This window comes from Leptinotarsa decemlineata, unplaced genomic scaffold, assembly GCF_025532065.1.
Source record: "Leptinotarsa decemlineata unplaced genomic scaffold, Ldec_3_MD MMD2_tig00026294_RagTag_RagTag, whole genome shotgun sequence".
NCBI lineage: Eukaryota > Metazoa > Arthropoda > Insecta > Coleoptera > Chrysomelidae > Leptinotarsa > Leptinotarsa decemlineata.
Window position 1 is genome coordinate 12,679,501 of NW_027412674.1, and position 11,361 is coordinate 12,690,861.

The following is an 11,361-nucleotide window of genomic DNA, read 5'->3' on the forward strand; positions in this document are numbered from 1 at the left end:
AGTACTATTCGCAGGCAACAACAAGAGGAGAGAGAACCCCCCCTGGAACCCGTAACCGAAGTTGATTCAGAGTACCAACTATCTCCCGATGAAAAGAAGTCCAAATTGAGCCCTAGCATCATCAGAAGAACTTTCCTGAGATCTAGCCCTAAGGCAGATAGCGGAGGGAAAATCAGATCACCCACCACCTACTTCAATAAACAACTCTTCAGTCCCAGGTCTAAGAACAGAGCAAAAAGTTCAGTAACTCTCAATGTCAGACGATTCAGTACCGACAGTGTATTCAATTCTCCGTCTCTCAAACAAGACCGCAGTAGTGCTGTTGGTAGGAGATTGAGTAAGGATTTTCTATCGAGTTCACCGCCTGATATAAATAGCAGAAGGTCCAGTGCTTTAGATATGCTGAGCAGTGGAAGTAAATTGGCCGGAAAAAGTCCTATTCTATCCATTGAGAATCTATCAGACTGCAGCAAATACTCAGAACCGATGAGAAAACTTTCAGACAGCGAGAGTATTGGTAAAAAGCTAGCCACCTTACCACGCTATCAAGAACCAATTGACAAACACCGTTTGCAACCGCAGTACAGCTTGACTCTTGGCAAGAGTGATGAAACCTTATGCTCATCTGGAAAATCTGACTTTTTGACAACAACTAGAAGTTTCAATAATGTATCGGGGACCAATACAAGTGAAATGAAAAATAACTTATCTGATGACGACGTTGCTAGGAGAAACAGGCAAACTATAGAGGAACTACAAGGAAGAATCACGAAAAATCTCAAACCACTCAAGAGAACCGAAAATGTTACACCGAAACAAAAAAATAATCCTCAGATTCGAATTCAGGTGGAAGATACCACGCAGGTTGAATCAATCCCTGACAAGGTTGAATTGCGACATCCTCCGTTGTCAAGAAGAAATAAAACCAGGCATCAGAGTTTGGGTGATGCAACAGCATCCATTGGCGAACAGAACAGACGAAATAGGTTAACAGAGCAATCGAAATCCCTGGATAGTAACAATCCTACGCCTAGAGAAAAGTCAAGGTCAAAATCAAGACTACGAGAAGAAGAGTTGCCACCTGCTCCACCTCCTCCTAACTGTTCACCGCGAAATTCAAATGGCAGGTCGCCTCTGGAACGTCTATCCAAAGACGAGTTGGTTCTTTTATGGAGGAGTTCGGAGTCTGAGCTTAGAAGCCACCTACTGACGGCTCTGAGGGATAAGGAAGAGCCATCAGATCCCACTTGAGAAAGTACCGGAAAGTTTCAGGAAGGACAACTTTGAAGTCATGACTTGGCAGTCCGGAACCTTCGTTTTGCCATTACGACCATCTTCATTCATTTTCCAATTGGATCATAGTGAAACTTTTTGACAGTCGTTGATTCACTAGGCACGGAGATGTTTGAAATGGAATTTGGTGCCTATGGAATGAATAAACGGCCTTAGCATTATTAATAGTGATAAAAATCGACCACTAAGTGTTACTAGGAGCCTTTATCTTTGGAGGCTAAGAGCCTCATCGCCTTTTTAACTAGGACTATTTCTATAGGATTTTATCGATGAATTCTCCATGTTCTTCTTAATTTCCATGAGTCTCATAAATTTAATGATATATACTGCCAATTATATTTAGAATTTTTCAAGTAGATTGGTGATATTGAAGTCTTATGCTGCAGATTTAAGGGTGTTTGAAGAGAGTTTTAATGAATAGTTTAGCAAAAATGTCAGATATTAATGTTATTACCTCCTCGGTATCACATGAAAAGTATGACATCGAATAATGCACTGGAACAAAACATCATTATCCAACAACGATGTAAAAAGCTATTTTCATGTAAAAATGTTCAGATAAGGTCACATTTTAGTGAGGGAAGATTGCTATACAGTCAACACCTTCGGTACCGGGAAAACTAGCGCTGGGAAAGTCTCAAAATTGTTACATTTCTCAATATTTTCGACACCAGATCTTGGACCATTAACGTATTCTGAAAACACTTTATTGTGTGATTTTCACTAGACACTTTTACAAAAACGCAACATGATGATTTTCATATAGAATCCTCTAAAGAAACTGTATTATTAGGCATCACAGTTGATTACAGACTCACCTGGACACCACATATTGACTCTTTTTTTTTTGAAAAACTACGTAAAAATTGTTATGCGTTAAGATTCTTGTCTAACTACTGTTGAGTCCGTACTATGCCACTATTCATTGTTATTTGCGATACGGGATTTTGAATTGGGGTACAGGATCGTCCGTGAAAAGGATTTTTATATTACAAAAGTCGGCAGTCCGAATAATTGCTAAACTTGAATGGAGAGAGTCATGCAGGAGCTCTTTCAAAAACCGGAAACTTCTTACGGTTGTTGGGATATATGTTTATGAATTATGTATTATTGTTTATAATAACAAATCAAGTTTTTTATCGAACAAGCAAACTCATGATTATCCAACTCGCTCTGGAAATTTGCTAGTACGTCGATCACATCGAATAGCATTCTACCAGAAAAGCCATCTTCATCTCGGACCGAAAATTGTCAACAAATTAGACATAAATATAAAGGCAGCCCCTACTATAAATATTTTTAAATCAAGATTGAAAACTTTTTTAATTGAAAAAAATTGCTACTCCTCGGATGAATTTTATTGACGATTTTATTCGTCTCCATGTTATTTGTGTTTCTTTTTCATTTAGGAAATAATTTGCGTATATGTGTATGCATGTGTATATGTGTACCTATATATATATAGTTTGTTTTTCTTTTTTTTTTTGGCCTAAGATGAAAAACTGAGGTTGCATCTTTCGTTACAACCAACTGATCTTCAGCCTTTTCCGTTTCAGTAAATGTTCACATTTATTTATGCCATCATTCTGGGAATAAAGACCTATTATCATTATTATTATTATTGTTATTTTTTTTTCACCATAGTGTGCGCAGGTCTGGCCCTATCCCCCGAAGCCCCGATACATTCGGGAGGGCGCGCCAGCATTATCTGTGCGGCTAAGATTTCTGCCTTAGTGCGGCAAGCTGGTATGATTTTGAGATTCGAGAGTAGAGAGGACATCATTCCACCAAGGACTCCAATAATCAGAACAACCATCCCGACAGAGTGATCTGGATAGAGTCTGTGGAGTGCGAAGAGAAAATCTCGATATTTTATCCGTTTTTCCTCCTCTTTTCTGACAATATTCGTCTCGCCAGGAGCTGAAAACTCCACGACAAATATCGTTTTGCTCTGGTGATCGAGAAGGACTACATCAGGCTTATTAGCTTGTATGAGCCTGAGGGTGGGGAACGAATAGTTCCAATAAATTCGGCACTTCTCGTTCCCCACAACGATCCTCCGGAGCGTAGGACAACACCGGTGTCTCGTCAATACCGTAAGAGTGCCGTAGATGGTAATATAGCACTCTTAGGGCCGCGTTATGTCGATGGATATAGGCCGAGACCGCATATGCTGGACATGCTGATAGCAAGTACATTAGGGTCTCGGGCGCCTGGCGGCAAGCCCGGCACCTTGTGTCAGGAACCTCTATACCCATCACGCGACTGCGGTAGACCAAGGTGTTGAAGACATCTCCTGACAAGCCATGATGAACCCCTCAGTTTCCGACTTCAGCCCACTCGACCTGAGAAAAGCAAACGTCAGGCGCTTTGATGAGCCAAGGTCTCCAATGTTATTGAAGAAGACCCCATGCAGAGGCTTATCCTTGTGTCTCCGCAGAAGTAAGGTGATCTATGCCGTTTTTTTCTGGGCTTTTTGCTGAACGGGTTCCAACTCGGTGACAGAGTTGTGGTCACCTTGTTCAGAGTCGAAAACTATACCGAGTTCATCAGCTGCTCAGGCAGCTGCCCTAAGAAGAAATGCTCCAATTCTTGCTCTCTCATGGTCACAGACCATGCAGAGAAGGGGATCCGAACTCCTGACGACTTTACAGGCTTTATCCAGTACCATTCTGTCATGTAGACACTCCAAACTCAAAAGTTCACGGCCTCCCTGTTATAGGGCGAACTACAATAGTGTAACGGACTATTTGGGATGCAAACTCCTATAGAGATGCATCATTTTTTGGGTTTCCACGTCGAGTTGATACAGCTCCTCCCGAGTCCACTTCACTAGTCCAAATGAGTAGAGTAAGATTGTTGTAGCAACTTTGTTCATTCCCGACAGTTTCGATGACCAGATCTGTCGAAGTTTGTGCTGATACTTGCCGCGAATAGAGTTTTTCACTGCTGTTACTCCTTATGAGTGGCGTTGTTCCACCCCGAGGTAAGTATACGTCTCTCCGGCATCCAGATGGTATAGGATGCTTTCATCTACGAGCTGCACATCTTCTCCGTAGTCCCCGCATAGTCCTTTTTTGAGATGGACCATTGCACATTTTTCTATCCCGAATTTCATAACGATAGCACCTTCAAGGACTGATGGAGATCCTTCTCTCCAGGGCATAAAGTTTAAGAGCATCCATATAAAATAGATGGGTGACCTTGTGCCTCCGATTTCCGGGAGTGCCACAGTTATACCCTCGAGTATAGGGGAAGGGGACTGAGGGAATCACCCTGAAATACACCCCTTCTGATAGTGACCCACCCTGTTTGGATTCTTGCTTGACCAGATGTTATGGTGAAGCGAGTTCGCCAAAGTGGTATCAGTTGTTCAATGCATCTCCATAATGGTATATTGGAAGATATGTTTTTTCATATTTTTCTCCATTGTACCTTTCAACAAGTGAAATATTTGATAATAAATAAAATAAATAAATAAAAAAAATCAAGACGTTCCTGTTTTTGCTCAACATTGAGCTCGCGCGGCACCCACTGTGAACAGAGCTCCCTGATAGTCAAATGCCCATGCAATATAAAGCCGACACGTTCCATTGATATCTGTATAATAACAGCTAACTCACGCAACTTCATTTCAGCCATTATGAACGATTGTGTGCATTTTTTTATGTTTTCTGGTGTTACTGCCTCATTTGGACGTCCCCTGCGTTCTGCATCATCGGTGTCTCTACGATCACATTTAAAGTCAGCAAACTAACGTTTAATTATCGTTTCTGATAGAGCGGAGTCCTTATAACACTTACCGAATCATCGCTTTGCCTGAACGGTATTTTATCTCATCAAGAAGCAGGGTGAAATTAAAACACGAAATTGTTTTTGATCCATTGTTTTGAAAATAACAAATGTAGTATCACTCTTAGCACAATAACTCAAAAACTTACAAGTAGCTTGTCATGAAATTTCACCAGCTTGGTTTTGAAGGTCAGTATTAATTGAAAAAGTGGTGAATTCAATAAGACTAGCGCCTATGTGTTACGCCCGATACTTTTAATCCCAGGTATTGGCTCTTCTCAATAGGGAATCCAGTTAATACTGTATAATCATAATTGTACTCTGGTATACCCCGATTTTATTCATATTACATACTATCGCAATAAGTATAATAGTGAAACGACAAGCTTTAATATTGTGAAATACCGTTTCATGTGATACTGTTGGAGTTTATAGTCAATTTTAAACAGTTTTCTCCGTCTATTTATGAAATATAACTCTCTATCCTATTGTTGACATTTTATAGTTTATCGGAATTTATTGATTTCAGAATGGTATATATTCCACGAATGCCAAAATATATGAAATGTGATTCACTGAAGAATGTTTAAAATATTTTCTTGCGATATTAAAAAAATAGATGAAATTTCAAATAATTGAATGAACATCTAGGAGTACAATTGTAGAATCAATAGACTTTAACTCGTCTGTAAACCGTATACTTACTTCAAATGATCTAGCGTGTAGTTTCGAAAATATTTTAAACAATGTATTCGTTGTATATAATGTATATATCTGATTTAGAACACAAACATTGTAAATTATAGACTCTAATATAAACCACTTATTGTTGAAGAGATAATATATGATCCTAGATTGAATGGTTTCATTTTATGAAAGTAGTAGAAAATTCGAATCTAATAAATACATATGGAGAAAGCGAAAAATCTGAAATATTTCTTGATGTTTTTGGGCTTATTAACCGTTCAGGATCTGGAATATAAACACAGTGATTTCAGATGAGATTTTCTAAAGGGTAGAAAAATACTGATAGCAATCTGAAACTAATGTAGATTATCTAAGGAGTGAAGTGAACTAACTAGATAAATAGATAAGTACTATTATGATCATTCCCATATTGTTTTCAATTTAAGAGTCACCGGTAGACAGCTGTTTCAGCCTATTGGGCATCGTCAGTACAGGGCAGGCGGTCCTCGATTGAAGACAAAATGAGAAAAAACCAAGAAAGTACTTGATAAAAATAGCTGCGTAAACGCAAGCGAAACATAAGTGGAATCACCTATTGGTGTGACACCCAAGTCAACTTGCCAAGTTTTTATGTCAGTGTTGGTGGTTTGACCAATCAACCGACAACTGCGGTAGCAGAAATTTGGGAAACTAACCTGAAATGCCATCGGAAAACGAATCCATATGTTTCTAGAAATGATATAAAATCGACAAAACTTAATGCAGTCAAGCTGCTGGAAAATAATTCCATGGAAATCAAAAGATTGATAGATAAGTACTTTCTGATCATTTCCTTATCGATTTCAATTTAAGAGCCACCGGTATTCAGCTGTTTCAGCCTATTGGGCATCGTCAGTACCAGGCAGGCGGTCTTCGATTGAAGACAAAATGACGTAATCCATCTTGATTTCATGCAGGTTGAAGCCTGGCTCCCTTCCCCTTTCAACTGGTGTTCGTCAGAAAGACAAACGGGTTATGACTGGTGTTTATTGGTGGCATGAAAGTCCTGAGACATCCATACCGCCCTTCGCTGTATACCCCTACCTGGCTGGGGTGAGATGGATGAAGATATTATTCATCCGTTAACTGAGGACATAGGGGCCTTATGCGACAGAGTGTCGGGGCCTTCTATATCGGGAGGGGTCGTCTACAGCGTAATCTATAGCTTCCCTCACTGAAGACAAAATGACGACGACGTAATCCATCTTGATTTCCTGCAGGTTGAAGCCTGGCTCCCTTCCCCTTTCAACTGGTGTTTGTCAGAAAGACAAACGGGCTATGACTGGTGTTTATTGGTGGCATGAAAGTCCTGAGACATCCAAACCGCCCTTCGCTGTATACCCCTACCTGGCTGGGGTGAGATGGATAAAGATATTATTCATCCGTTAACTGAGGACATAGGGGCCTTATGCGACGGGGCCTTCTATATCGGGAGGGGTCATCTACAGCGTAATCTATAGCTTCCCTGACTAAAGGATTTTCATGAGTTTCAGCATAATCTAAAACTCGCCGATTCCTCGACTGAATGGATTGCTGAATGGAAGGCAGCTTCAAATCTCTGCGGATGGCTTCATTCCGCACGAACCACGGAGCATTCACAATCATCCGTAGAATTTTGTTTTGTAGAGTCTCCAAGATGGAGATGTTAGTCGGAGCCGCTTGTCCCCAAACGCCTGAAGCATATGATGACAGACTTGAACATCATGTTATAGATCGTAATTTTATTCTTCAGGCTTAACTTGGAATTTCTATTTATCAAAGGGTACAGGCTTGCCACCCGACCCTGGATTTTTGCCTTTACGCTTAACAGATGCGGGTTCCAGGTGAGCCTACGATCTATAAGAAGACCTAGGTACTTGACCCGCGCTTGCCAATCAATCTCCCTTCCAGAGATTCTCACTTTCATGACCGGAGAAGCTATCGTTCTTCCCATGGTTATTGCCTGAGTTTTTTCCGGATTCACTCGGATCTTCCACTCGAGGTACCAGCGCTCGAGGTCGCCCAATGCACGTTGCATATAGACGATCCCGAGCTCCCGACCCATGGAAGATGAGAGGAGAGCCGTGTCATCGGCGTAGAGAGATACCTTCACATGCTCGGACCTCGGAAGGTCGCTGGTATAAAGAGAATAGAGCATGGGAGAGAGCACGGCCCCCTGTGGCACTCCAGCGAGGATCTCTCTGTTGTCAGACAGAGAGCCCTCTACTCTAACCTGAAATGTTCTGTCTTTCAGGAAAGACCCAATCCACCGGATCAGGCCCCGAGGCAGGTCGAACGCTATTAATTTGTGAAGAAGGCCTTCATGCCAAACGCGGTTGAAGGCCTTCGAGATGTCTAGTAGGACTAGATGAACTTTTTTGTTTCTATTTAACTCCGCGATGGTGTTTTCGACCAGTCTCAGAGCCTGCAACTCAGTGGAATGCTTCCTCCTGAAGCCGAATTGCTCATCAGGCAGAACATTCCGGTCCTCAACTTCTTCGTTGAGCCTTTGAAGTACGACTCTTCCAGCCAGCTTAGCCGCCGACGAGAGCAGACTAATCGGACGATAATTCTGCGGGAAAAGCCGGTTCTGCCCCTGTTTTGGGAGCATGACGACGACCGCATGTTTTCACCTTCTGGGGAAGTATCTCAGAGCCAGAGAGCTGTTAATGATGCTCAATAGGCTCTCGACGCAGTTTTCCGGGAGCTTCTTCAATAACTTGTTAGTTATTGAGTCAACCCCCGGGGACTTCTTGGCTTTTGCAGCCTTGATGTAGCCCTTCAATTCTTCCACAGAAGCCGGACGAATGACATCATCGTCATCTTCCCTGAGGATACGGTGAACCCGATCTTCGAGCAGAATATCGCGGTCGATGTCGTCATTGTCGTCAACGTTAAGTTGAAACTGACGTTCCATCGTGTCAGCAAAAGCCAACGCTTTGTCGGCGGGGGAGTAGCATACTCCGCGCTCTCCGTGAATGGGTGAGGGAGCTGTCTTCTTTCCTTTGAGACTTTTAGTGATTCACCAAAGCTCGTCACCTCCAGGCTCAATGGATTCCAACAGCTCCTCCCACCTGTCATTTCGGTAGTCAATGATGGCCTGTTTTACTTGATTGGCCATCCTGTTTGCCGCTGTTTAGTCTCCTGGGAAGAGTGTTCGCTGATAGAGCCTTCTCAGGCGGTTTCTCTCTCGTATCAAGGCTTTGATACGAGGGGGAAACTCATTGTAGCTCTTCTGCGGACACTCCTCACTGGAGGTAGCCGTCCGAAAGGCATCATTCACAGAGATCTCGAAGCGGTGAACTGCCGCGTCGAGTTCGTTGGGAGAGCGGAGACCCTCAGGAGGGGCGCGCATCTCTCCGAGCTGAGCTGTGAAGACATCCCAATCCGTCTTATATCTCATGCAATAATCAGGGGAAGGAAGTTCATCACCCAATACCAGGATTACTGGATTATGATCGGAGTCCAGTTCCGACTGAACGTAAATTTCGCTGGTCAGAGTGACGTTTCTGAGAAGCGCGATGTCCAGCACGTCAGGCCTATACTGCCCGCGATAGAACGTAAGTTCACCTGGTCCCAACACGAGATATTCATGTCTGTCAGCATGCGCATGGAGCGCTCGGCCGTTTCGATTGGTGGCTCTGCTCCATAGTCCGTGCTTGGCATTGAAGTCGCCAGCAGCAATTGTCGGAATATCACTACCCATCAGCAATTCATCCAGTGATTCTGGGAGTAAAAGATTAGTTGGAGGGTTATAGACAGAGATTAATCTGTGACAACCCCGCCTCAGTCGAATTTCGACCCCTACGGCCTCAGTTCCGTGTAACCGAGCACTGTCAATGCCGTATTGGACACACTGGAGGGATCGTTTGACAAGAATGCCAACTCCCCCATCAGCACGTCCAATACGTTCTCTATGGAAGAACTTGTAATAAGACAAAATGAGAAAAACCAAGAGAGTACTTGATAAAAATAGCTGCGTAAACGCAAGCAAAACATAAGTGGAACCACCTATTGGTGTGACACCCAAGTCAACTTGCCAAGTTTTTATGTCAATGTAGGTGGTTTGACCAATCAACCGACAACTTCAATCGAGGACCGCCTGCCCGGTACTGACGATGCCCAATAGTCTGAAACAGCTGTCTACCGGTTGCACTCAAATTGAAATCAATATGGGAATGATAAAAAAGTACTTATCTATTTATCTTTTCATTTTCTTGGAATTATTTTCCAGCAGCTTGACTGCATTAACCTTTCTCCTGAGTCCGATGATGGAGTTGAAGTTTAGAAATGGGACCCAAATGTTAGTTTCCTGTCTAGGGTGACTCCCAGGTATCTTGTTAGGAGTATCGCTTCGGTATGGTGATCTCTTTCCAGGTTGAAACCTTCAATCGCGTTGTCAACCACCCTTGGGACTCGAAGTTCCATTGAGTGTTTCGACTTGAAACCAAACTGCTCATTCTCTAGGATGATTATTTCTTGCTCAAGCTTATTGACCGATGGTTGTAGAGGAAAATGGAATTTGTGTCAAGCTTTGGGATCATAATAAGCGTGGCCTCTTTGAACGGATAAGAGGAGTGTTGTGGTTGAAGTGAAGCATCAATGATACCCATCTGGTCGTTATACCATTCCTGGGAAGGACTTTCACCGCCTAGTTTTAGACATGATTCGGGCCTCTTACGATACCATTGACTTTATAGAAAGATGTGGGATTCAGGGGTTGAACATCGTCTCCTTGCTGTAGTATCATTCTGCGCGCCGTCTGTTCGACTTTTCTCTCGATGTCTTCTACGTCTTCTGTAATGGAGGCGTCATTTTCTCCACATTGTCTCTCGATATCTTACTCACCGTTTATTGGTGGGTATGGTTTCTGGCTGCCCTTCCTTAGGATTTCCTGCATTTCTTCAGTATTAAGTTCTGCCTGACGGGTTGCCCATTGTTGGTCTCAAAGCGCACGTAGTTCTTGCTGCAGAATTCTGCCGGCTACCTTCAACTATCCTTGAAGGTAAATATTACTCTAGTTTTTTCCCAACATCAAATCGTTATTTTTGACACCTCGACACATGTTTCGATCACCAAGTGATCATCTTCAAAGAGGAAGATTAAAACTCAAAGAGGAAGATCAAAATGAGTTTTAATCTTCCTCTTTGAAGATGATCACTTGGTGATCGAAACACGTGTCGAGGTGTTGAAGATAACGATTTGGTGTTGGGAAAAAACTCCAGTAATATTCATTACTACACCAAAGGTCCAAACAGTGCATCATAAGTCCTACTTGAAGGTAAAGCCTGAGTGAGTGAGGTCAAGACATATTCCTTCACGGAAACGCCGTCTGTGAAGTCGACATAGAACTCAATCTTCAGTAACCTCGTTTATCTTCAATATCCGAAAATTGAGTTCTCTATTGGCCATAGATGTCGTCCTAATGAAGGGAATTATCGTGGATCTTACTTAGAATCTCCATTGATTTGTTTATTTTTCAGATTGTGGAAGGTGCAACTCAAGAAAAAATAAAAGTAGGGTTATTAATATCCTGTATCTTGACACGCAACTGTATATTTTGTCCATGTT

General features: G+C 42.4%; 1 protein-coding gene across 1 annotated transcript in view; it reads left to right on the plus strand.

The window, feature by feature from the left end:
* LOC111516554 (uncharacterized) overlaps positions 1–6,000 on the plus strand; it is a 213,807-nt gene extending 207,807 nt beyond the window's left edge. Inside the window, exon 13 of the mRNA XM_074180442.1 lies at positions 15–6,000. Within this exon, the coding sequence (XP_074036543.1) occupies positions 15–1,251 (1,237 nt within the window). The 3' untranslated portion in view covers positions 1,252–6,000. The remainder of the gene's footprint in view (positions 1–14) is intronic.
* The last annotated feature ends 5,361 nt before the right edge of the window (positions 6,001–11,361 follow it).